The 26963-nt window shown below is 43.9% G+C and overlaps 1 protein-coding gene across 6 annotated transcripts in view; it reads left to right on the forward strand.

The window, feature by feature from the left end:
- LOC146181428 (mesoderm induction early response protein 1) overlaps window positions 1-26913 on the forward strand; it is a 28056-nt gene extending 1143 nt beyond the window's left edge. For 3 of the 6 annotated variants that reach the window (XM_084576459.1, XM_084576457.1, XM_084576462.1), the window contains exons 3-14: window positions 7020-7150; window positions 7525-7960; window positions 8687-8760; window positions 9495-9554; window positions 10344-10413; window positions 11314-11370; window positions 11912-12009; window positions 13494-13668; window positions 17741-17832; window positions 19340-19467; window positions 20749-21106; window positions 23546-26913. In XM_084576459.1, coding sequence (XP_084432585.1) covers window positions 7020-7150; window positions 7525-7960; window positions 8687-8760; window positions 9495-9554; window positions 10344-10413; window positions 11314-11370; window positions 11912-12009; window positions 13494-13668; window positions 17741-17832; window positions 19340-19467; window positions 20749-21106; window positions 23546-23650 — 1784 coding nt within the window. In that variant the 3' untranslated portion in view covers window positions 23651-26913. The remainder of the gene's footprint in view (window positions 1-7019; window positions 7151-7524; window positions 7961-8686; window positions 8761-9494; window positions 9555-10343; window positions 10414-11313; window positions 11371-11911; window positions 12010-13493; window positions 13669-17740; window positions 17833-19339; window positions 19468-20748; window positions 21107-23545) is intronic. The other 3 variants (XM_084576460.1, XM_084576458.1, XM_084576461.1) reach the window with 2 other exon arrangements.
- Window positions 26914-26963: the final 50 nt, after the last annotated feature.

The following is a 26963-nucleotide window of genomic DNA, read 5'->3' on the forward strand; positions in this document are numbered from 1 at the left end:
AGGATAACAGTGTTTGTGCACTGCAGTTTCATGGCTAATCTGTGGATAATACTCTATTCTAGGCAAAAAAGCATTGGTCTTGCTGCCTAGTCGTGGTGATCATCAGCTTAAAGAACCTGCTTGCATGAGCCCAGGGAGAATGGACTGTGGGGTTTTTAATGAAATTTAGCTTCATTGTTGCTGTGGCATAGCTGGGGGCATCTGCAACTTATGTAGGGGTTTTATAAAAGTATTTTGTCTAATGCGCTTCTGAAGAGGTGAAACAGCCACTTTTAATATGTCTTTCATAAAACTGACCAAACAATATTCTTTCAGCTCATTTTGCCATTAGTAGAATCATTTATTACCGAACTTGGACTCCCTGTAATGTGCTGCTTCTAAATGCCTGGCTGAACTAAACTATTGTTACTGCAAATCAGAAAGTTGTAGTAAAAGGTGATCTTTGCTGTATTCGTAAAAAAGATTTTGCTTTTGTTTATCATTGCATTGCGCTCACTCTGTCAAGTCTGAAGTTTAAAATATGTCAAGGTCTTGGCAGGACCGAAAATGAGAGAAACTGAATACCACATTTATATCGGTTTCAGGGCCCGTGTGATTGTAACTAACATAGAGTTGTGAATGGGGTGGACACAGAAAAGATGATGTCCTTACAAGTTGTAGTCCACTGTGACTGGAATTTCCACTTCACATTAGCATGCAGCTCATAAGGCGAACTTGTCAGGACCTGTGCTGGCTTTTGTGTTTCATGTGACCTATGCCGCCCGATATAAAAGTGTGACTGAATGGCTGAACGTAGTAGCCGATGCTTATGCCGCTGTTACCAACTCACAATTTGGCTTTGTTGTCTCTCATTCATGAACAGTTTGTTTGTCTGCATGCGTTTCGTGCGCACAAGTGGTTTGTAAAAATGGCTTGCCCGTATTTATTTTTCTGAACCAGGAAGCATGCCTCCCTTCCAGCTGTGCTCGAGGAAGCGCAAGAAGTGCATTTATTTGCACATTAATTGAGATTTCATGCAGAGCCTTACCAGTTGTCGAAATCGCAACCTTTCAGAATTTAACAGCGTTGACCTTGCCACAGAGTTCATGCAAATTGCCTAACTATAGGCAGAAAGTAATCGTATGCTGCAGGAAAATTTAAAAGTGTTAAATGATTCTTTCTGTTTGTTCTGTGGCCTTTTAATACTTTAAGCGTGCATTCAACCTCTGCAAATATTACGTTGCATTTTGTAAGTTTTGTAAGAGGTGCATTTTGGCATTCATTTGTAACTCTGTGGTTGTCAACTCATGTGTTGTTGTTTTTCCCCCCAATGTTTCTATTGTCTGCCGCTCCTGGGCTAGTTTCTACACTAATAGCAGTTCGGTAATGATACTAAAAAAAGTATTCTAGCAGCTAATTAGCTCTGGACTGACTCGCCACTTTTAGAAAGCACAATAGGTCCATGTGTACTGGCATATAAATTGGTACTTGCGATATTTTTTTTCACCCTGCTGTTGAAGCCAGAGCAACAGGTGGCTGCTGATTTGTCGTTTAGGCTTAAAAGAGGCACCTTATTTTATTTATTTTTTTTTTTTTTTGCTTTCAGTCTTTTCATTTTTGTGTTTGTATGCGTTTTAAAGAATTCAAGGTTTACTTGGAATAAGCCTGTCTCCAAATACATGCACTTACAAGTGCACACAACGAGTGAAAGACAGAAAAGGCAGAGAACACCACGGTGTTCATCGCTAAGCCGCCAATAGTTGACCTTGCTTTATAGTTTGCTTTCTCCAGCCGCTGGCAGATATTCTGCTGCCATTGTGTAGTACCCCAATGTATAGATAATTTACTTTTCAATCTTTTTCGTTTATGCTTAAAATGCGTCTCATCCGATAATATGTGTGCTGCTTGCTTTGCTGTATTTTTCTGCATTTCATGTAAGCTTTCTGCACCAGGCTCTCATTGAGTCTCCTTTTCTTTGCGCTGCACTGCGTGTAAATTACTTTCTCCCTCTGTGTGAGACAAACTAAGCTTAGCACTATCTTGGTACCCACTGGTGGGTAGCCCTCTGTGCCAGTAAACAATGAAGTCAACATTATTTTTCCAGCTGTTTCAGGCATAGGCGAAGGTTGTAAGTATTGTCCCTTTATTTTGCTTCTCCCGGATAGCCAACAGCTGCTCCTAGTAATCAGCCCTATTACAGAGCGAGCAGAATCCGTTAATAAAGGAAGTGCATGATGGATCTGGCAGCTGCTGTTCTGGATTATGTCAGCTCTGTATTGGCTGCCAGTAGAGTTCCAAAGTGCCAGCACAAACATTGGCAATTCTTAGCACGGAGTTCAGCTTTGAAGTGAGGTTTTGCTGGGCCATAGGAAGTAGTGAGCAACTATATAAGGTTGGGGGGGAGCTGGTCTAGATTTTCAAATACTTAAGACCGCTGCATTCATCCCTTGCTGTCAGGTTCACCCTCCTCTATTTTGAGTTCTGTTCCATTTTTATGACGGTTGCCCACTGCTACTCTGGGCATGTAAAAAAAAACTGTTTGTGAATTCTGTGCAATTTTTAATAGTGTGCGTCTCACGAGTTGACAAACCTGTTTTATTATAACTCATTCAGAGGCTGCCCATAGCTCCCTAAAATGCTGACTAGACATGACTGAAGTAAAGAGAGAGTATCTTGTGAAATATTTTGAAGAATGCAGTCACTTACACCCCAATTTGCTTCTCATAGAAAACTCGCTTTTGAGTGCTGAACAAATCTTTAGATTCCCAAATGGAGCGAATATCTTAAGACTGTAATATGTTGTACTGTCAGTTTGTTTACTCCTACGAACAGGTCTATTTCCCCCATGAAAGCCACAAATGGCTGATGGCTCAAACCTAAAGAACTTGGAGACTGCACATGATAGCTGCACCCAACACACACACACACACACTTTAGCTGTCTTATGCACAATAAAACTGAACACAACAGAGCTTGCCTTTTACTTTTAGTCATTTGTATCTTTTTTAGCAAAATGTTTGGCATAGAGTGGCCTGCCTCCTCTGTAAAAGTGAGCAGTTGGTTGCAAGGCAAAATGCATGATTTATATACCTTTACACCATCTACACTGCCTAGTAGTGCTGCATGAAAAATGAAAATGTGTTTTGAAGAAAGGAAAGAGTGCAATAACTGCCTTAGTTCTCTGTGAACTGTGGTGTCAGGGAAGAGGTGAAAAATGGATGCAGAGAATACAGAAGTGCCTCACTGGAGTGCGACAAAATAATTTTTACCACCTGATGATCGTGCACTGACATTGTAACGCACACGGCACCTTTAACCTCTCACCGTCATTGAGTCGCAGCTGCCGCGGCCATAGTTGTATATAAGAAGAGAGCTTGCAGCCGTCTCTACTTAATGAATCGCACGAATAAGGAGTTGGAATTGTCATATTTTACCATTGAGTTGACTTCTTTGGCTGATGCTAGATGTATTTTCTTCAGAGGATTACACAAGGTCCATTGTCTTCTTTACACCCATTGTATCTTTAGCTTCTGTACAATGTAGCATTAAGCAAGCCTCATGTCAAGGCTTTCGGGGTGAAGGTTCTGCTTTTAATTTTAGGTAGCCCATTCAGGTGTTCAAAGCTCGCTCTTTACACGGGTGTGTGATAAGATCATATTGTATTGTTTCTTATCCTCATGATTGTTCACTTACTGTTAGCAACTGTGTCACATTTTTTATCAAATTGGTCAGCCTGGGGTATTGCATAGAAATTTCTTGGATTGTTCCCGGTCTATTGTCGGCACCATTTCAAACACTTTGGCTTAGATAGATAAGTTCGAGATATGTGCATTTGTGCACATAGATAAGGCAAGACAGACTTTTGACTCCCTTCGCAATACTGTAGATAGCCCAGCTGACTCCTTTTTTGAACAACGCGTAGAGCCGTTTTTAGTTGCAGGTCGTCAAAGTTTTAAAGTTCATTATAATGAACAGCGATAAAGATGGGGGGAAGCATCATTGTCAAACCTGAGAAGTGAAATGAATATGCATGCATAAACATAATTTGAAATGTAGCTATACATTTGAGGCGGGGCTGTTGTTTTTGGCCTTTTCAATGCCAGCTATTACATCCAGTGTAGAGCTCTGGAGATGCTAATAATGCCATTGTTGGTCATTGTTTGGATCAGTTATTGTTATGTTTAGAAAGCGAAAACACAGATAACATAGTTGAGCTAAGTGAGTGCCTTTTCATGGGTTGTTAGTTCATTGTTAAAGAAAGTAATCTCATGACCTTGACACGGAAGAGACTCGCATTAATCATGTACTACGCCCACATTATACGTCATGCATGCCTTCTTCCCGGGCACATCTTGTTAGCACTGAAATTCCGCTAAAGTTAGTATGATCTTACACATGTGCATGCATTCAGTATCGGTTAGTTGCAGTTTGAAGTGATTGACATGACTATGTTGTTACGGTCATTTACATGGGCAAGCTCAAGATAGCGGAAGTTTTTCAACGGAAAGCGTGAGGAAAAAAACCTTCTGTATGACTGTGTTGCTGTACAGTGGATTGCTATAAAAGCATAACCCTTCCAGACACCCATTGTGTCCTACTGTTAAAAGAAACCTGAAGATTTGTGCATATTTTGAACCTTCTTTACAAGAATAACACAAATGGCTCCAATATGGCAGGAAATCAATTACACTTATGCGCTCACAAAACTTCCAGTTTATTTGCAGACATCTATACCAAAGGAATGAATTTCGTTATCATCTAAAGCTGTTTCTTTGTTGTTGAAAAGTTTGTTAAATGTGCTCTGTAGAACATTGCATGGTGTTCGAGAAGAAAGTTAGTTTGCATACCATAAAACTTCATGATGTCCATCATTATTTCTCTTAGCGATCTTTTATTTATTTTTTTTTAGGCGAGGATAGCCCTACCATTTTGTACAGAACGGATTTCGAATATAGCAGTCTTCAGTGACTTTGTGAAAACTGCCTAGAGTCTTTATAAAAAAGTTTGAAATGTGCATTTGCATTCACACATGCCATTCACACGGCACATTCATAGATGTCATGCTGCCAAGGGCTAACATCTATTGAGCTATTAATCACTGTGATGCTATTTGTGATCTGTATTTGACTCTTCCCACTGACTGCACTACCCCAATGGCTGTGCTCTCTGGCTGCTGAGCAAAAGTTTGCAAGATTTTTATTTTTCAATGAACAAAAAAAAAAGCAAAGAGGATAATCAGCTAGCAGTAAAGAAACTCGAGTGGTGGAAACAGATCTGGAACCCTCAACCACAATGACTCTTCCTCCTTTCACTTACTCGCTTTCCACTGTGGCATTGTTCAGGTTATGGCACTACACGGGCTGGGTCTGGCCCAAAAGCCCTTGCCCAGCAATGGCTTGAGGTCGCTAACCTAGGATAAGCCCGTACATAAAAGGGGCTGTATACAGCTCATTTATTTGAGGCGTCCTAATAATGTGTGGTTGAAAGAGAGTCGTGATGTTGGCTGAAAAAGAAATCTCGGCACTGATTTACTTAGTTTTGGTGTCAACTATAGCTGCACTTTTCTTACAATAAAAAAATCGCAAGCAAGACTTTTTTTTTTCTTGCTCTTGCCTGGACCATCTTGAAAGTGGAGGAATCCTGGCTGTGAAATAGTTCCCATGGTTGTTAATAAACCACAGCTACAACTTTTCACTTATTTCACAGTGACAGAAGGCTCATCTGTAGACAGAGTTTAATCATCTTTTCGCTTGGTGATATGTCCAAGTAATTTCAGGGGTGCATGGCTGGCCACGTTGAACAGTGGCGATGAAGTTGAAAACATCAAGCAGTAGGCCGTACTTAGCGGCTTTCTTAGTGGAACATTGTAGCTCGTGACACACAGCTTATTTGCATGAGTGATTTTGTCCGCTATAGTGCACAGCATTGCTATCATGGGCTGTTTAAACTATCAGAGAGAACACACGGTCAGATCCACCAGACGGTATCTCACGTCTGCTCGGTTTCATGTTGCCATTTATGACTGGACATTTTAAGTTTCATAAGTTCTGCTAGAGCTTCATTCTAAGGTAGTGCGGGCAGCTGCCTGTTCTAAAATACCCTTTGGATGTCTGCCTTTATCTCTCTAAAAGAGATCATTACGCCAGGAGCAGCAACAGTGGAGAAGTGCATATTGGTTTAGGACACTTCAGGTCTTCAAACACATACCATAGTATTAGTAGTAGCACTGGTAAATTGGATTATCTCGGCAAGCACCTAAACCTCACCTTAAGGGAAGGGAAGAAAGTGGGAGTGAAGTGGAAAGAGGTCCTCTGTGCAGGGCTCCGAAATAATCCAGACCACCTTGGAATCTTTAATGTGCACTGACATTGCATAGCACAAGGACACCTTTGCATTTCGCCTCAATCAAAATGTGGCTGCTGCGATTGGGTTCGAACGCAGGTACTCCAGTTCAGTTTCTGAGCGTCTGAATTATCGAGCACTTTGCATTTTTATTTGCATGAAAACATGGCCAGTGCAACCTAATTCAGCCCGCAAGATTGTGGTCCTTAAAAAAAATGGCATTGCTATGGCTTTGAGGACATGTTGGTATCTAGGCATTGTGGGCCATAAAAAGTTCCCGATTAAAAATATTGGGGTAATGCAAAGTTTATTGCGCATGTATGCAACCCTTTCATTTGGCTCTCGAAACTTTGACAGAATCACTGTTCAGAAAGCCGAGTGGGTTAACCCGCCATATCTTCTCTTTATGCCTGTGTTCGTACCAATCAGCCACTTTACTCATGCAACATAAGACCGCTTGCACTCCGAGAGTAATTTACCTGTTGGTGAGCTATAGGAACAGGCCTGGGCTCAAGTTGGGTTTCAGAACATTGAGTTTTGCGGGCTGGGCTCAGGCCCCAGAATGCAGCCGTGTAGTTCTCCAGTTCAAGTGCCACTTGGCAGTCACCGCGCCTTTCATTTCTTCAAGCCCACTGTAGCCCCACTAACCTTGTTTTGGCATGTAAAACTGTGGTAACAGGGTTGCTCTTTCTCCGCAGCAGACAGTGACCAAGACTTCGACCCATCGGCTGAGATGCTCGTTGATGAGTATGACGATGAGAAGACACTAGACGAGGAGGAGGCCTTGGAGAGCGACGCCAGTGACGACGAACTCAACACGCTGCAAAAGGTGAGCGGATGCCACCATAAGTGGTTAATGTTGTTCAGTGGTTTCAGCTATGGTCGACGCTTCAGCATTTGTTCATTTCTCTTCGTCCATAGGAAGCGCTAAGAGATGGAAACACAGAGAGAAAAAGGACAAAATGCGGCTTGTTTTAGCTCTTTCACTAACTACCTCTTAATGCTTGTTAGTAAGTGTAACTTTTTGTAACTTGATCCATTTTCAAACTGACATTGATTGGCTTCTGGATTTGTTTCTCTAGGCAATAAATGTTGGTCAGCTCTTTGGTGTAGGGATAAGCCCTGTGTGATTCCCTAACGCTTTCCAATCTTATGAGCATTTCCCTAAAGCCTTCCGTTTGCTTTTTGCATGGGTGACGGCAGGAAGGTGAGATGCCTTTAGAAGACCTACTCGCTATGTTTGGCTACAAGGATGGTGAGCGGGTTGGCGGTGAGCCCGAATCCGAGGAGGAAGAATCGGACGAAGAAGACGAAGAGGACGAATCTGTCGAAGAGGTCGCGGAGAGCTGTGCCTCCAAGGCAGCAGCAGCAGCGGCGGCATCAGTGGCAGACAAGCCGGCCGCCGAGTCCTTGCACAAGGAACCAGTTGTTGTGGCAGCACCTAAGGACGCGCCGCAGTCCTCTTCCTCCTCCGCAGCCGCCCCCGTGCCAGCTGCACTGCCACCGTCTGCCGAGGTTAAAGGAGCGGCAGTGAACCGTGTGAAGACTCCATCCCCCATCACCCGAGCAACACCCACACCACCACAGCCACCGCCCAGGCGTGAGCACCGGACCACTTCTACGGCTCACCTGCTTCGATGTGAGTGTCGCATTTTCTGTACCATTCGACCATTGATATTGTCATGTAGCCATGACAGTGCTGAAGGCAGTAAATGAAGACTGGTGTTGTACTTAACTCTTTATTGGGCTGACTTGCACCCGCAAAAAAAAAAACTAAGCAACTAAGCAGCGGCGATAACAGCAAGAGCATGCTCGTCGGTCATCGAAGTATGGATGCCCGTTGCATCCGACAGTGCTCAATTTAAAGTTGGCAAAGAAGCAGCTAGATAAATACGCAAAAGATGACTAGAACAATCTGGAACAATGTGGAAACGGACTCAAGAGGCTGGAATTGTTCGAGATATATATCGGCGCATCTTGTGCAACAAAGAAAATGATAAAGCTGCGTCTCGGTGGCTCTTAGCATGGACAAGATCATTTCGAGTGTTACAATCGCAGTGATAAGGCCGTGTGCCGGCGGCTGTTAAAAATAACAACAAATAAAGCTTTCACTGGTTCATGTCAATATATGATGTGCTGACACATCTAGCGTGCTCTTTGAAAGTTAGTTTTGTTGTTTTTGATTTACAGAGCAACTTCAGTGCATACGTCAGTCAGCCTTTATGTTAAGGACTACTCGTGCTCGTACATCATAAACTGTCATTGAGGATAGCTTATAGATAATTTTTGCCATTTGATGACCCTATTTTCCTTTCCTTTTTCGTCTCATTCTGGCCACCCTGTTACTGTCTCCTCTCTCTTGCAGCTGTCTCTCACGCAAGCGAATCTTCAAACTCCGACTCCGACGAAGACTTCACACTCGAGGAGTACTGGAAGAAGGTAAGGAACACACTAATTTAACTTCATCTTGCACCTGGGTGTCGAAAGAGGGTTCTGAATGGATTTGATGGGATACTGTGGCGAGCTGCATTCAGTATTTACTAGTAGTAAAAATAAATATCTGCTCTATGGCTCTTTGTGTCTATGTGGACATTTTTCCAGTGGCACGAGAGGCATTCATTGCCAGGATTATTACATATGAAAGTTTTTTCCACCACTCAATCTGAACTCATGGCATCTACACTGAAAATAGCTCCTAATAGAATGTTTTAAAGTGTATGGCACCATAGCTTCTGGGATGTTGTTATTATTATTATTATTATTATTATTATTATTATTATTATTATTGTCATTATTATTAAATGCTGTTTTCACTAAAAGCAGTTCTTTGTCATCAGAGCTATGAATCCAAGCCATCTTCAGTTGGACCTCGGTGTCTTTTTAAAACCTGATTTCCTTTTTTTTGCTTATTCACTCTTGTTTCCTTTTGTTTATTACTGTGAGCCTTTCACTTTCTTCGAACCCTTGCTTACCTGTTATGTGCTTCATTCTTCTCCTCTAATGCCTTTTAAGAGGTTTCCTAGACAGTGCAGCTAGATAGCTGTGTCAATTGTTCAGAAGTACTGTTCACTGGGATAGTGCTCCTTAGATTTGGCTTTTTTTTTTTTTTTTCCAGTATACTCAGGTTAAAAACCATTCCCTTCTCCTCACTATCCTTTTTTTTAAACTTACAGAATGAAAACTGCAGTGATGTCAACATATTGGGACCAGCTTATGCAAGAGTTCCACATCAGGTAAGCCGTCGCGTGCAGATTGTCATTGCACAGCATTTTACTGGACCGTTCAGAAGGCATGTTGAGATAGTAATTGTATTGTAATGTATTAGGTGTTATGGTGCATAAAACCCAATACAGTAACCTCGTGAATGCTTACATTGGGCCATCTTCAGGTGCCTGCATTTTTACTGGCACCACTGTATAATGCTGCTAAGGTTGCACCAAGGTGTAATCCAGAATAATTTTATCATGAAGAGTCATTCAAGCATGTTAGTGGGTGATGCCACAGTGAAGCTCGTATTCATGTGTCACAGACTCAGCCATGCACCAACTGCTCTATCAGGTGCATGGATAAGTGTAGGGCCCTGCTTTCTGGCTTGTGCATTGCCCAGTCATAGAGGAATATCTGCTTTGATGGCTCAATGAATCAGCGGCTCTGGCATTGGACTGCCGATCCTACAGTTGTGGAACTTAATCCTGGCTGTACTCTGCCTTTTTATTCTGGCAAAATTTGAAAAGGCCCATGTCCTGTGCAATGTCAGCGCATGTTAAAGAGCCCTGTGTGGCCTAACTCGTTCTGGGCCCCTCATAACAATGCCCCAACATAACAATATGTTACAGTCCTGTAAAGGAATCTGAGAACGTGAAAGGAAAGGAGAAGTGAAAAAAGAAAACAGGTGATGAATCATTACTGTGTGTCAGTTCTGTTGAAGAAAAAAGTGCATTAGCATAGCGGCTGTTTCGTAAAGCATGCCTTGATGCAGTAAAATGAAATTCCTTATCACTCCCATCCGTTCTCTTTTGCAGACCATTCAGGTTGGCTCGGAGTACCAGGCTACCATTCCTGTGGGGCTGTGTAAATACGACGATGCTCCCGGTGAGAAGCACCTCTTTTCTCGGATGCAGGGGTCTTTCAAATTCATTAAATCGCAGCCACATCAGATTCGTAATGTGTGCGTACCCTGACGTGTGCGCCACGGATTTGGGCACAGGTGGATTATGGAAAATGTTTTTCAGTGCTCACAGGTGTAGTGCCCTTTCCCTGTGGTGTAAGTAATGTGCCTGATCAATGACGTAGACAGGCAAGGCAAAGCATTGGATCTGTGGGTCTAAAATTTAATATGAATAAATTCGCAGCAATGGAAAACAGTCTTCGAAGGGAACAGCAGTTTACAATAGACAGCAAAGCATTGGAAGTGGTAAGGGAATACATCTACTTGGAGTGAGTAGTAACTGCTGACCAAGGCCGTGAGATTGAAATAACTGGGAGAATCAGAATGGGGAGGCATTGTCCTGTAATGAATATGTGGTAGTTTATCAAGACCCCTGAGAAGGAAAGTATGTAACAGCTGTATCTCACCTGTACTCACCTGTGGAGAAGAAACGTGGAGGCTAACGGAAGAGGGCGCAACTTATGTTGAGGACAATGCAGCGAGCCATGGAAAGAAAAATGGTAAATGCAACAATAAGGAACGGGAAGTGAGCAGAGTGGGCCAGAGCCAAAATGCAAGTTGATGATGCCCTAGCTAAAACCAAGATGAAGAAATAGGCACGAACAAGGCACGTAATGCAAAGACAAAATAACCAATTTATTTGCTATTGTAGTTGCTGTGCATAGGTTTTTGTTGGTCAAGCTGCTTTTCGTGGCAATCGTACTTGTGGGCAGATGTGCTTTTGCCAAATAAGCTGTCACTGATTGACTTTGACACACACCCCAACTGTTTGAAGGGCCTTGTGCTCTGTTCTGCTCTTGCATGACGACCTGTTACGATTGCAGCTTACGAGAATGAAGACCGGCTGCTCTGGGATCCAGCCAAGCTATCAGACAGTGATGGTATGAGCACATTCATCAGTTATTTATTTTTGCAGTTATTTTTCCAAGAGAGGAAACTGTTGCACTGGCTCTGTTCCCGTTGATTCCTATTCCTATTGATTCTGTTATCGAAAATGCTTGGAACGTGCCCTTATTATGCTCTCAGATCCTACCTTATTATGCTCTCAGATCCTAAACTTACAAATGTTTGCTGACATGCTGCTCTGACCAGATGAACATATTGCAGGGCTAGCCCTTTTTTTTTTAATACAGGTTTTGTTGTGAGAGTTCTGAGAGGTCCTGTTTACTTCCTCTTGGTTCCTTCTCGAGTGAGAAATTTTATATGGGAAGGTTGCATTCCCCTCAAGGACTGCCGCCACTCTTCTCTTCCAACTACATGGTCCAAGAAGGGACACCTAAATATACTCCAGTCTGTGCGTGCAGAGATACTGATGTAGTGCTATGCTGCTTCCAGTGTGTTTCTGGAGAAGCGGAACACCACAATTGGTGGGGGAGAAAAAATCATGGCTAACTGTCCGTGCGTGGGCATCTCTGTGTGCAGTGGAAGACTACCTGTCCACAGCGCAGGAGCCACCGACCAATGCCATCACGGGCATCAACTCCTTACCTTTGGGCAGCCACACGCGAGATGACGAGCAGGTGAGCAGTCTGGGTGATATTCTCAGAGCCAGCAGAGTGCACTGCAGGCAAAGACACCTGATTCCTCACAGATTGTGCACCTGAGTGAAAGAGGAACTCTTTTAATGAAAAGCGCGGAGAAATTAGCCGGTGTTTTCAATCCACTCACTTGTCACTCTGCAGAGGGAAGGTAAATGAGGGTAGAAAGGATGGGAGAGGGAGGTGTAAAGAATGTATTAAAGAAGAATAAATGAGAAAGATTATAAAGCCAAGAATGCGGAATGAGATGCACGAAGGGGTATGCTAGGCAATAATTGCAGGGGATGTGCAGCGTCCCACAAATGAGCTGACTGTGTCCATTGTTTAGAGGTGCAACATTGAGGAAAGTAGAACTCTTTTAATGAAAAGGGCAGATAAATTAACTGGTGTTTTCAATCTACTCACTTGCTACTCTGCGCTGGGAAGGGAAATGAGGGTAGAAAGGACAGAAGAGGGAGATGTAGAAAATGTATTAAAAAAGAATAAATGGGAAGCCAAGAATGCGGATTTAAATGCACAAAGGGGTTGGTTTGGTTTGGTTTGTGGGGTTTAACGTCCCGAAGCGACTCAGGTTATGAGAGACGCCCAGATGATGAGGATGGTTGCAGGCCAAAGGGACCTAATATACACAGTCCACTGATAAGGGCAGCTAGTTGAGTGAGAGTGACTCTGCTAGATGTTCGTAATGCACACATTCTTCGGCACGTGCTGGGCAGACAGGATAGTATGCTCCACTGTTTTGACTGCAGTGCAGTTATCGCACTAGAGAGAGTCAACTTGTCCTAAGCGCAATCGTAAGTTGTTTGTGAACGCAGCTTTGAGGCTGTCAATTTTAAACTGTTTCCAGATGGCAAGGAAATTAGGGTGGTAGTCAAGATCTGAGATGAGGGTCAGTAGAAAGGCCAATGATGTGTCAGCCAGCTCCGACACATTATTACCCTTATGAGTGCGGGAGCCATGACCGGACACATTATTACCCTTATGAGTGCGGGAGCCATGACCGCACCCATTAAGTACTAAATGCTGTCCCCACGATTGCCTCTCATGCAGTGTTACCCCGAACACCAAGCACTGGCAAGCAAAATATGGATAAGTCCCATTAGCCAAAAATATATTTCTACATATGTGTCCAACATGCTCCGTTGTACAGATTTTGTTTGTTCTATGGTGATACGAAATTTTAATAATGGAATTGCCTTTTTGCAAACCCTTTGATATCCATATCATCAAGTTTCTGCTGCACTCTGGTGCTCAGTGTTGCTCAACCACAGAGTACTTCTTTCTAGGACGGTCGCAATACATTCTCGTTTTCTCAAGCTCCAAGTTTAACGGAGGGTGCATCATTTATGCGGTTTTCAGTATTGCTTGTTAAAGTTAGTTAGTCTCAGAGCTGTTTGAGGTTGGAGTGCACGACTCTGCCTTTGAGCTACCGCTGTAGCACATTGTCTCGATTTCCGCACGGACAGGCCCTGTACTTGCTGCTCCAGTGTGGACACAACATTGAGGAGGCTCTGCGGAGACGGCGGATGAACCCCACCATACCGACCGGTGAGGCTGGCCACTGCTTGCCACTGAGTCAGACTTGTCAGCTGAAAGCCGACACCACGCAAGAGCATCCGGGGACAGAAACGACTGAAAGCAGTGTGTGAATGTTCATGTTTCCAATTGAACAGTGCTCCGCCCAAATGATACACTCAGGCTTTTAACCGACCAGTATTGGTATGAATGATAAGTGGAACTCTGAATAGTTCCTCATGCGAATGTGCCCTTTTGTATTCTTGCTTTGTTAGCTGCTACATAGACCTCGGCATGCGTAGCTGTGCACAATATACAAGTTAAAGGCGAACCTCTCGGGTTTTTTGGTGCCCATACATTTCACTGAAAGTTTCACGGTAGGTTCTTTGGAGTCCTTTGGTTCCTTGCGCTCTGTTTTGCTTCTGGCTGCTGTTCAGCTTTGGCACAAATGAAAGTTCATTCTTTTTTCACGTTCTGCCACCCCAGTCGGGGTGTTTTTTGTGGGGCAACATGGCATGGTATGATGCCATGAGATACATGCTTGTCAGTATTTTCCCACGTTTGCTGATGAAGAAAAATTGCAAGCTTGACCATGGTCACTTTAGACAGATGATAATCAGCGCTGCCAGTTACATTCGCCAGAATAGCCACTCAGCGTGACACAGTTTTGTGACGCTATCCATGACTTTGTAAGTCAAAGCTAGAGCTGGGCAAACCAAATTGAATGTTTTTCACAGTTTAAAGTACAGATCAAATATTCTGCTAAACATGGCCAGAAAAAAAGAAAGCATGTTTATGCAAATATGAAATTTTTAGGTATGAATAATAAAAGTTATTGCAGACAAATTTTCATTTTCACAATTATCAGCATAGTTTATTGCACCTGTAATACCTACCAGGCTAAGGGAGCTGGAATCATGTAGTAATAACAGCAATAAAGTTTATTTTATAGACTAATACCCTGTTTACAATTCTTTGGATAACAATTACTCTGCGAGTGAAAACAAGTCAACTATCGCAGTTTCACTTTATGATCACATCGAAAAGAGAGTTACTGAATGCTGTCACGAAGCGTTGTAAGGCGGTTGGTTACCTTCTTACTGGAGAAGTGAGATAAGCAGCCGATTAAAGGCCAGGCAATGCAATACAAGCGGGACCATCCCTTTCACACTCCCTTGCAACACATGAAGACAAAGCCTCGTGAAATGTTGCCCAAAACTGCATTCATGACATGTAACCTGCTTGGCCTTCTCATATATAGGCTTCATCAGAATGCAAGCCTCATGATAAACATTGACCACAAGAAACAATATTGTGAACTGCGAAGGCACAAAAGAAAATCGAAGCGCATTGTCAGGCACCCCAGCATGCTTGCCGCACTGTACGTGATACAGTTGTTTGTGCTGGCTTCAAGCCAGGCCCTTCTTTCACGCGTTCTTTTCTGACCACTGTGGCCTAAGATGGACAGTTTCTGGATTTTAATTGACGACCTAAAACAGTCAAGGTAGTTGACTGCAGGCGCCAACCTCGTGCCTTTCGCTAATCTCGTCAAGCCAGACCACTTACGTGCGCATGTATATGGTAATATGAAACATTGTGATTGCTGTCAGTCGGGCTCGGTGCTAGTTGTCCACTGCATTGGGGCTACACGCACTGGCATGCCACACGGTGCTGCAGTTTCTCTTCCGACCCATAGGTATGTGGATGCAGCTCTTAATGGGCATGAGCGCATTACTGCACTCTCGTTTTTGCTGCTAGCCGGCAGGCGCTTCCAAGGGTTAGAAGGGAAGAGAAAGTTAACTCATGTGACAAGTTCACGTTACTATCATTTAAAAATGTCACAGTGTTTTGCTGTCAGAGATTAACTATGCAGTCATAATTCTTGAACATTTAGGAGTTTCGAATAGGGAAAGTGTGATGCAAATTGAATTGAATGGCAACTACTATTCAAACTACTATTAAAAAAAAAAATACGAGGACACTTTGGCGACTAAAGTGATGAAAGGCGAAAGCCCGAGTGCTGCATTTTGCTACGCGACTGTTGCGCATGTAGCTATGACTGCTGCTACGAGTAAAGCGAGCGACTGCTTTTTCACATTCTGTGAGTGCATTTATGCTCCTAATCGTATCTTCGCAGTCGTTCTACGTTTGCTGTTATGCGGTTGATTTTACCGGGTGCACGGCATTCATGAATAAATAATTATGCAATTGTCTTTAATTGGTAATTATTATTTCATTAGCCAATAATTAGTCATAATTTCATTAGTCAATGATTAGTAATTGTTTCATTAGTCATTAATTAGTTAATTATTATTCAGTAATTAATCATTGATTGATATATGGCCATATAAGGCACGCATTCGCGCATACTGTGGTGGTGCACTGTGATTGGTCGAGAACTCCATGACGTCATATTGCCTCGACTACTCAGAGCCGCCGCAAAAGCTTGACACTTCTGCTGACGACAACGATGAGGCAATAAAGGCTTTCGCCTTAAAACCTATTTGAACTATTTAAGCTATGGTTCTGGCTATATGGTTCCAGCTACCTGCGTTTTGCTGTTATTTAGTTGTTTTTTCATCATCTATAAAATCTATGCATCAAAACCGAGCCAGGGACATCTGAGAAATAAGATGTGTAAGTGAACTCTGAACATTCAAAGAAAAGCTGAAGGGTTTGTGTACACAAAATGCTTCAATAATATGAAAAAGATATGACACAATGGATGTCTTGCACTTTATTCTTGCACTTTATACTAGTGACGCAGTCAGAGATTGCAATTCCACGAAAGTTTTACTTGCAACATGCAGGCATGTGGGAAGAAATATTAGCTGCAACACGGGTGTAGAACTTTGTGCCTTGGTTTGAACATAGCCTTATACTTCTTTTGGGATATAGGTTCCTTTCTAATTCATCAGCTTTGTGTAACACATATCAAGAAAAGGGGTTTTTGGTTAGTTTTTTTTTTTTTTTTTTTTTTTTCATGCGGCTAAAATGTTGATGGATTTTGTTTCATATTTTGCCTGTTATTAATGCTTGCAAAACTGAGCTTGCTAAATTTCTGCATTTTATATCTCTGATGAGCTTTATTTTCTACTTAATTTCTTCTCCACATTGCTAAATGACATAGAAGACCGGTTTGACCTTCATTCGATTTTTGAACGTATGCTTTGCATTGTGACGATTTTATATCACCGAGACAAAAATTTTCTTGTTATTTTTTGTGACGCAGCTATCGTAGATGTGTGTAGATTGTGAACAAAATAATTATACCTAGAATTCATGGCCCATCAATTATTAGTATTTGATGCGGTACAGGGAGGGCAAGAAAACAGTGTCAGAATAGATCAAACAGTCATGAGGAAATCAACACCACAGGATGAGCGGCAGTCAAGAAATGTAGTTTTGAGAAAAAGGCATTCAAAGTTGAGCACCATGTGTATGTCTCTAAAGGGAAACAGAGCTGTAACCCTTGGTGCCGCTATGAATTCGGCATTTTCTTGTCCAACCTTTTGCCTGGTGCTCTTTTGACGTCTCCTTCTCCATATGGAATACTTCTCGGCTACTTGCAATAAATTGGTGTAAATTAAATCACTTTTTTTCAAAGGCACGTTGGTCACTATAGTCTAAAACCCAAAACATAAAATGAGACAAGCAAGTGTAGCTAGCTGAGCGGAAGATCATCAGCCTCTGCACAAACTCTACCGGTTGCTAGGGGAAGCTGCTGAGGAAACCAGGGCTGAAGCGGACAGTCACATTGTGAGACATGATGAGACCTTGAAGCTTTTGCTTTTTGTGCATTCGCTTCTGCGCAATCGAATTCAGCCAAGGTGCGAGTTTTGAATGTGAACAAACAGCTTTCTACAGAGACAAATGCAGCACCTCTAGCCGGTGGTACCACAAAAATGCCTTCAAACACACCGCAGTTGTCAAAACAGTGTTTGGGGAGTACTTACTGAGTTAGACTGCAGCAATGAAACCTCGAGTAAGCACAGAAAATGTGTCATACAAGAAAATACATCAATCTCCGCACTGATGCCACAGGTGGTAGTTGACGCTCTGTGCTGCAGCAGCAGCAGGCATCAGTACCGAGTGCACATACAGAGGAGGGGCTGGAATTAAGGTGGACTGTTACATGTGAGACAGGTGCCTATAGGCTTTGCAGCACCTCACCTGTTCCCCTCCTGCCCTCTTCTAGAGATGAGCCTTTGGTCTGAAGAGGAGTGCCGAAGCTTTGAGAGTGGCCTCCGGTTGTATGGCAAAGACTTCCACCTCATCCAGCTTCACAAGGTAGGGGCTTTCCTCTTGCAGTGGACACTCACTACGTGTCTTTGCAAGAGACGGCAGAGGCTGCTTCCCATCTTGGATTTTGGGGATTCTGTGCATGAATGGGGTTTTTATTTTCGTTAAAACTCAATTTCAGCTGATAGCTGCACCCTAGATACTGGTGATCACTGGGCGGCGGAGACAGGCACCGTGTGGAACCTATGTGGTAGACCCAGGGATAGATGCAGAAGTGGTACATTTGCAAGTGGTAAGGAAAGTGGAGAAACAAAATTGCGGGTACACTGAGAACTACTGTGCCCAAGGAGATGCGGCATCGAATTCTGGCCTTGGCAGCCGCTTTTCGATGGAGGCAAAAAGCAAGGCATCCGCTTGCTCTGCGATGTCAGTGCATGTTAAAGAACCCTGGGTGGTCGAAATTTCCAGAGTCATCCACTAAGGCGTCTCTCATAGTCCGAGTCACTTTGGGACGTTGAACCCCACAAAGCAAACCAAACTAAACTTCTAATTTGGTTCCTTATTATCTCATACATGATTGTTAGCATACAGTCGTGGGATACCTTATTATGACCTACACAGCCATGTTGTATAGTCTTGTGGCATTGTGCAACAGCATTGGCCAGCCACTTCACCTGCCAAAGGCATGCTCGTGATTTTTCACGTGCAATGACAGCATTGCCAAACCTGACACTAGATTTTCCGAACTGGAGAATAGGGCCTTTAACAAAGCTAGCATGCTGAAACTGATAACGAAAGAGGCAGAACAAAAAGCGAAAGTGTGACAAAGTTTTTTTCTTATGCTATTTGGCTTTCTCTAGGGTGCGTGTAAATGTTGCACATTTTGCAACGAAATGGGCATTCATAATCGGTTCTTTTGAATGGAAAGATAATTGCAAACACCCTTATTCTCAATGCAGGTCAGCAGCAAGCTTGATTGTACAAATTGTTCAAATGCACTGCAAAACATACAGGTTTAGCATATGAGGTGGTCACACTGGGATGATTTCGAGAAAAGCCATGTTGCTGCCTGCTTGTTGACGAAAGATAATGTCAGGTTTGAAATGGTGCCTCGAATGTTAAAATAACTTGGAGCCTGAAAATATAGGGCCTTGTGTTTGAGGCTAGCGGGGCAGTTTTCTGATCTCCGGAGCTTTGGAGCACTGGGTTTGCATTACAAGTCCTGCTGTCGGTTATAAGCAAAGTAATTGGCTTATGCACATAAGCAACAGTGCTGGCTGCAAGCTGTGTCACCTGTCAAAATTGTCAGATGCAGTGCGGCATGAGTTCGAGTAGACAACAACTGCTCCCATAATAAATTAATAAATGCTACTGGTTTACGTTCTCCCACCACTATAGTTGTGGGCTCACGGGCTTTGCAACAAAGTGATGAAATTTGTGCCGAGCCCTAGAAACTGAAATGGCAGCCCAAGCAATGAACGGGTTTTGGTTCTTGGTAAAGACGAGGGGAAGCAGGTCCGAGTAATATAATGTCCTCGCCCATCCGCGCGTGCAGGTGCGCACACGCTCGGTCGGCGAGCTAGTCCACTTCTACTACCTGTGGAAGAAAACGGAGCGGCATGACATCTTCGCCAGCAGGGTGCGCCTTGAAAAGAAGAAGTACTCGCTGCACCCAGGAACCACGTGAGTGGCCAGTGCCAACTAGTATTTTCTCAGCACTTTAGAGCAGCCTCAAAGTTTGTCGATGGATTTTAAACCCGTAATGGCATCCCAAAGTTGCACACTGTGTGGAGAAAGTTCTGTGAACGGTGACAAGCTTCAAGCTTACAGTGCGACTTGGTAACCGAGGCGAAGAGAGCAATCATCCTGGTGTAGAAGATGGAAGTGGCCACAGAAAAGCTCGAGTAACAGGGTCCATGAAATGGACTTGCTCTGAGGTATTTCTGAACAGAGCTTCTTGTAGTTATATGCTGGGACTACATTTTGCAGCCCTCGCTTCCAAACTTGTGAACAGTGGATCCTCTTTTGGTATTCTCTGCTCAATGATTAGCATCAGCTCTTTTCTGCACTTTAGTCCAATCAGCCACTAATTTTATTTGCAGGTTATCTTTGTGCAGAATGAAAAGGTTGTGTGTTGCACTTTTAGCCTGCAAGGGCACCAATTTGTTGCTAGAAAAAGAGAGAAGCAATCTGTTAAGTAGAACTTGAGTTTACTGTTTTGTTTCTCTGGCATCTGAAAATATAATAGTACCGAGGCAAGTTTTGATCGCTGACTCGGGACTGGTGGCCCATGGAATTAAAAAATATGGAGAATTTATACTAAGATTCTCATGTTCTGAAAAAAGCAGGGTTGTGCACATTTTTCGCTTCGGTTGCTTACCTTTGTGTTGTTAGCTAGAATGAGAGACATTTGTCACCATCACTTGAACCTTGGCTTTTATTGATTGGCTGGGTGACTGCAGTGCCATACTGCAGGACTTGCTCGTTGCCATGGCAACAGTTGCTAGGCAACTGTTGCCATGCAGCTGTTGACCAATCACAGCTGCTCCACAAGCAAGACAAGATTTTGACTGAAATAGCAGCCTCCAGATTAGCGCTTTCGCGCTAAAATGGCCTAATAGCTGAACAGCAAAGGAATGAACCTGTGGGAGTGTCTCGGTAGGAGCATATAAAAATGAAGTTAGATGCAGTATAACCTACTAAACTTTTATGTGTAGCAAGAGGCAGCAGTGAGCTGTTTACAACGGGGTTCCTGTGCCTAAGGTGCTATGCCAGCCATTTGCCGAGCCTCATTGAATTGTACACGATGGTCCCAGAATGGCTAGATGAAAAGTCCTTAGTGTAAAGTTTGGTTGTAGCCTTCTTGGCTGCTGCGAAGTGTTCTGTAGTTTCACCTGCTCTCAGTGACAGGACAGACTGGCAGCCTCTTGTTTCAAGCACCGCACGTGTGTGTATAATCTGCAGGGACTACATGGACCGGTTCCTGGACGAGCAGGAGAATTCTCAGCAGCAGCAGCAGTCGCAGCGTGACCGGTCGACGAGCCCGAACGAGGCGAAGCGGCCACGGCTCGCCCTGCCCCTGCAGCTTGCCAGCCAGCTCATCGGGGCCCACCAGGAAAATGGGCGCGAGGCATCCGGCACAACCTCAGCGACACCAGCCTCTGACACCAAGCGCGAAAACGGGCGCGACCGCCTCTGGGCGGTGCCGGCGAGCTCCTCGGACGAAGACGATCTCCCGCTCATTGCCACCACTGCGAGGCCAAGTCTCGTCAAGGCTGCAGCGACCGTGCCACCAACGCCACCGAGTGGTGCTGTAGCACAGGTCAGTGCATGGCACACCTTTTTCTCCTAACTCCGTGGCTGCAATGAGGCTCTCTCAATGCATGTGGATGATTGCCCCAGTCTGTTTGATTGCACCTGTTTACACCACACTTGCATAATTATCATACACTTTATAAAGGGAAACAGCTGAAACAGCATTGTCTTCATAACTATATGGCATGGGTGGAACATAATATAAGGACAGATAAATGATGGTCTGTTTAGTTATGTAACAAAGGACAGCAGAGGATTGGGCTGGCAGATGGAATTAGAAAGGAGTTAGAAAGATGTGTGAGCAGCGGGAAAAAGCCAACTAAAGGAAAGCCTGAGGGCTGTGTGGAAAAGCACTTGGGTGGGGGGGGGGGGGGGGGGGGGGGGGGGGCAGAATTTGTTGTGGTTTAACTCTGGTTAACTCTAGTTGAACTGCGATAGCAACGGCGGAAGCTTCTCTTGCCTGCTACATTACTGGAGACACTTTAAGCTCATCCTTTAAGAGTATGACATGAGAGCGTAAGCTACCACCCCACATATAAATGAAAAGGGTTCAGTGCTGCTGAACCGAATGTGGAGCGAAAGCATTAGCTGCCGGTGACCGAGCCTTCTTCTTCTTCTTCGAATTTTTGGGGAAAGGAAGAGGCAGTATACTTCGAGTGGACACCCACACTTTAACTGGTTGTTCTTGAGGAATTTTTTTTCTTCTTGGAATTTTTGGGGAAAGGAAGGCACAGTAACTTCGGTGGACACCATTGAATCGTGGACACCTGCACTGGTTCTTGAGGAATTTTTGAGGAAAAGAAGGCTCAGTATACTTCGGGTGGACACCAAGGTCACTTGAAGGTCATCCCTGGGGATGGTGAGCTACACAACAGCTGGAAACCTGATGCAGTATTGCTATCCCAATAAAAAACAGAGTAAAGTGCGTGAGGAAAAAAAAAAGATTAAAGCTGATGCATGCATGGAGAGAAGGTGGCACATGCTGCTGAGAAAGGAAAGACAATTGTGGGGGTTTAAGCATGGCTTGAACCTAGTGATAGAGCGAAAGCTGTAAGTGTTGCAGAGAATTTTTCTGCGGACACCTGGATTTAATGTGCTGCTGCCACAACCTTCAAAGGAACCTTCTTTCCCCTTCTGTCCTAGCAACTTGCTATTGTCGCCGCCTCTACCAACTACCCAGTTATCTGTCTTCTTCTCCTTTCACTTCCTCTTTTTCTTCCTCTTATTCCTCTTTCTTTTCTTTTATTCTTTTCCTTCTTTTTCTTTTCTTCGTCCTCTACGGTGCCACACCAACGGCTTGAAAACCTACAGTAGTGTAGCTTTCGCTACAAAATTGTAGAGGTTCAACTATCCTTGAACCAAGTTTGTCAAGCGTTAGATATCAGCCACAGTCGCACCTGCCACTTCAATTTCAGCTTGCCTCTGCGCTAGTTAAGCCTCTTGGCAACAGGCTAGTCTGGATTCTCATTGTTCGATGGCCTTGGCAGCCTGTCCGGCAAGGCTGCAGTTTCTTTCTCTTAACGAGATAGCATACATGTATGAATTATTTACCTAGATTAAATGAAGAAGTGGCGCAGATGAACTACATGAAGCCGACAATGTTCACTGCACAATATGAGAGTTTCGCATTTGGAACTTGATGAAGGCGATGGTGTTTGCTGCACATTGCGAGAGTACAAGGTAAAAAATTCAGAGCCAGATGACCTTGAGGTTTGGCATGCGATCAGTAGAGGTTAAACTACTAAAATGCAGCGAAGAGTAAGGAAGGGAAGAAAAGGACAGGCGTTCACTGTAGTTGACGGCATGGAGAACTAAGTAAAGGAGGCAAGTGCTCAAGTGTATCGTGCGTTGCGTAACTGGTGCCTTCTACTGCAGCCATGGGAGACGACACCTTGTTCACTAGATGCTTTGCTTTTTACGCAAAATCGAACTTTCTGCCCCACATTCTCATGTTCCTGCATATGCAGTCAGGTAAAATAGAAGACATGGTAACATAAAACGTGCTGACTGAAAATATGATGGGATGATAAGCACAAGGTGGAAGGTACTTTGAAATGTTTCCTTTCTGAGCAATGCTTTAAATTAAATGCAGCTGAATTAGTTACCAGAGAGCATCATCAGAGCCATACAATCACCAACAACTGATAGTAAAGATACTGATATAGTAGGATGTTTTCTTGTCTGAACAACTTTACCTTAGATGGGTTCTACTGTGTAATTAACATATTTTTATGCACAGAAGCTACATCCGGGTGCCAAGGCCCTTACTATCAAAAGGTTACAAATAATTTTGACCGAAATGTCAGCATGAGTGGTATAGCATTTTGCTTGAATTGAAAAGCAAGCGTGACCTCATTATTTTAGCAGAGTTCTGCTGCTACCCAGCCGTTACGGCAGGCTTGTCTAGCGCAAACCAGACACAGAATCCTGTGTCCCAACCATTCAGGTCCTGAACAAGATGGCCGCCACCAGCCTGGTCAGCACGGCACCCGCTGCCCAACCCCTTGTTGGGCAGACCGACCGGCCGCACACAGTGGTTCCCGACGAGTAATGTGTGGCGGACACCCGTGCGCATGGAATCTCTGCTCGTCATCACCGTTGCATCCATCCCTGCCACCAACATTGTACGCCGGAGCCAAGAGATGAGGAATCGCAAAACTGGGACCAAAGTGGTGCCCCCACCGCAGGGCTAAACAGTGTTTCACACGCTTCAAGCAACTTCGGTGCAGTGCGGTGAAAAGTCGTGTTGTGTCCTCTGTGAACGACACCACAATGTGTGCTTATTACTTAACGTCACGTGTGTTGAGCCAGCAGTGTGCGTGGAGCAGATGGCAAACGCAAAGGACACCTTGGCAGCAGGACAGACTGCGCGTGTGGCCGCTGGCGCTGCTGCTACGGGAGCAGGTTTGTCGAGGCTTCGTTGAATGCCGGGTTTGCCTAGTTGTGTGGGAGGGGGGGCTGTGCAATTGTTGAATAGTCGTCATTTTAGCCTGGCCCATGACAGGTTCATGAGAAGAGAGTGAAAGTGATTGGAAGAGTGCAAGTCACGAAGAAAGAAGTACTGTCGGTTGGTACCTAACACACTTGGTCAAAATGGAGAGCACGTCATTGTAGTCAGCCTCTCAGGTTCCTTCAGAATTTGTGGGCTAGGTGCGGAATCGAGGGTGATGAAATGTCCAGTCGATACCCCAGTGAACCTAGCTTTGGTCCAAATTGGCTATTTTGGTGAGCTCTACATTAAAGCAGCCAGTGCAGGTCATGGTCAGAAGAGTCCAAAGTAATTTTGCGTGCATCTTTCCTCGCAGTGTACAGTGTAAATATTTTTGGTTGGCCATGCAGCGAGACCATCTGTTCCACCGCCTCCAAACCAGGGTTTGCATTCATCTTTTTATCCTATGGTGCGCAGTTCGACTTATGAGTTACAACTTTCCGGCATGTATTGGCAGTATCAACGTGCACTTATATTTTTTCCTTTCGAAGTGGAAAAGCAAGCTACAACAGGAAGAACAGTTCTTTCAGAAGAGTAAGCGAAGAATGTGCGAGGGCAATTGTGGAGTAGCACAGCTGTGTTTCAGGGTCGCAAGACAAAAGAAATGTGTGGAGAGGTCATGTGAGTGCAGTACCTCAACAGTGTATGCCCGGTCATCGCTCTCTCTCCTGCGCCGATCTTCCGGCAGAAGAATTCTACCTGCCTTTAACACACACGATTACAACGGTTTCCTGGCAAGGGTTGCCGAAGCCGGAGACATCTTCGACCAGCTGCGTTTACATGCCGCCCTGCTGGCGTACGTGGCAAACTGTGCTTCGATCACAAGTGCAGGGAGTGTTATTGCCAGAAAGTGCCTTTCTTGAACTTATAACCCCTCCTCTCTCGCTGTCTCAGATGTGATCAGTTTTCGTGCCCTGTCAGAACCCAGATACATACAGTAGTGTGACGGGATAAAAAGACATGGGGGGGATTAGTGTCTACCATCTCAGAAGAGGGTACCTGTAGTTACTTTTTTTTTTGCTGTCTTTGCTTCGTTTGTTGCTCACTCCCGTTATATTTCTTCCATAGATTGTACATTGTGCGGCAACATAGCTGAGGTACCCAAAGAACAAAGCACCGGATGACTGCTTCCGTTTTTTTTTTTTTTTTTATTTTTTTCTTCTTTTCAATTTTTCGTCGTCATTGATAAAGCATGCTTTTAGCGTCACACAGTCACCCCGTTTTTATAATGGTGTAAGCACACCCCCCGTCCGTTCAGCGCATTTTATTTTGCTTTTAAACGTAAATGCTGTGCTTTTGTACCGTCACTGCTAATGCGCTGGAAATATGTGGCTGGATTTCTTTATTCAATGTACAAGTTGTAAAAGCATTTATGTTAATGCCGCAGAGCAAGCTGAAGATACTGCTTTCGAGTCATTTGCCATTTCATTTTGCCACGCAGCGTGATGCGTTTTTATTGCTTGTGTTTCACAAGCCAAACCTGGTCATCATCGTTTGGAACGCCGAGAGCTTGGGCGTGGAATTGCTGCGAAGGATTGTTGGATGTACGTCCCAGCAAGCAGCACACTTGTCCGAGTACTCTAGTGGTATGCTGCACAACAAAAAAAGTGACTTCGCAATTCCTGCACGATTCAAGCCTTGCCCGAGCAGTGGCCAGAATGTCTAACAGTCGCGGTCAGTTTGTTCTTGCTGTGCTTCGAGGCATACCAGTTGAGAACCCGGACAGGCAAAGCTGCTTCCTCAGAAGTACACAGGCACAGCCCCTCCCGGTCCTTCAGAGTACCTACTTGGTTTTTAGGGGACTATGAAGTGCCAGGGTGGACTGGCCAAACCAAACTGGCCGCAAGTGTATCGTAGTCGGGTGTGGGATTACTTAAACGCACTTATAGCTTTAGTACAACATCGCAAGGTACAGCTGCAATCTTGTTTTGACCGTGCATAGCTGCCCAAGCCATTTTTCCTCCGACAGAAAAGGCATTTTCGGTCAGTGCAGTTTGTGGTGGGTGCATTGTTATACTAGCGAGTTCATTGTGGACAGTGTGTCTGTTTTGAATTTGTTGATTTGCTGAGAAGGACTGGAAAAATTTTTATATAGAGAAAAAGACTGTACTCGATTAAAATAATTAGGTGACAAAACCATGGTTGAAATGACTACACAAGAAGACCGATGGCAAGGATGAGTGTAAATTAGCAGTCGAATCTTATTAGACCCCTGTATCAACAGAAGCTTGCAAGCAGTACAGTGTGGTTCTAGTGATTTCCAAATGAAAATTTTCACTTTTCCTCGTCATTTGTTTAGTTCTTGCACTCCAAATTTCACCTTCTCATTTATAATCTAACTATGGATGTCCATAGCCAAAAAGTCTGCTCTGTCTCTTTGCTAGGCCGATTGAGTAATTTCCTACAGTTACGAAGTAGTTTTGCCAAGGCCTGTATAAAAAGCAAGTGGGCAGTGACATAAGAAATTTGCACTGAAAACAAGATTGGTACATAATGGTTAGTCTGCAACCCAAACGTACATGCACAAAACTTAAAATGACCAGTGTTAAAAGAAAAGAACCTTCGTAATATAATGTCTTCATAATGTGGACTTCATTTTTGTTTCCATAGTGCAGATTTGCACAGTATCGTTCATTGCACTCAAGTTTTTATGCTGTTTTGTTTGTTACCGTTTGTGAACCTTTCTTTTAACACTCGTGGAACGTGCGTCCATCAAAAAGTTGTCGTGATCCCATTTGTGCAAGTGAGCTGGAGCCAGCGAGCACTATTTATTGGTAGCAAGTATGCAATACGATTGTGATTTAATAAAGGGAAATGTAATTTTATGATAAAGGTGTACGTGTGTGTGTAACATGCATGAGACAATCGTACACTG

This window comes from Amblyomma maculatum, chromosome 8, assembly GCF_055883805.1.
Source record: "Amblyomma maculatum isolate TAMU_Amacu chromosome 8, ASM5588380v1, whole genome shotgun sequence".
Taxonomy (NCBI): Eukaryota; Metazoa; Arthropoda; class Arachnida; order Ixodida; family Ixodidae; genus Amblyomma; species Amblyomma maculatum.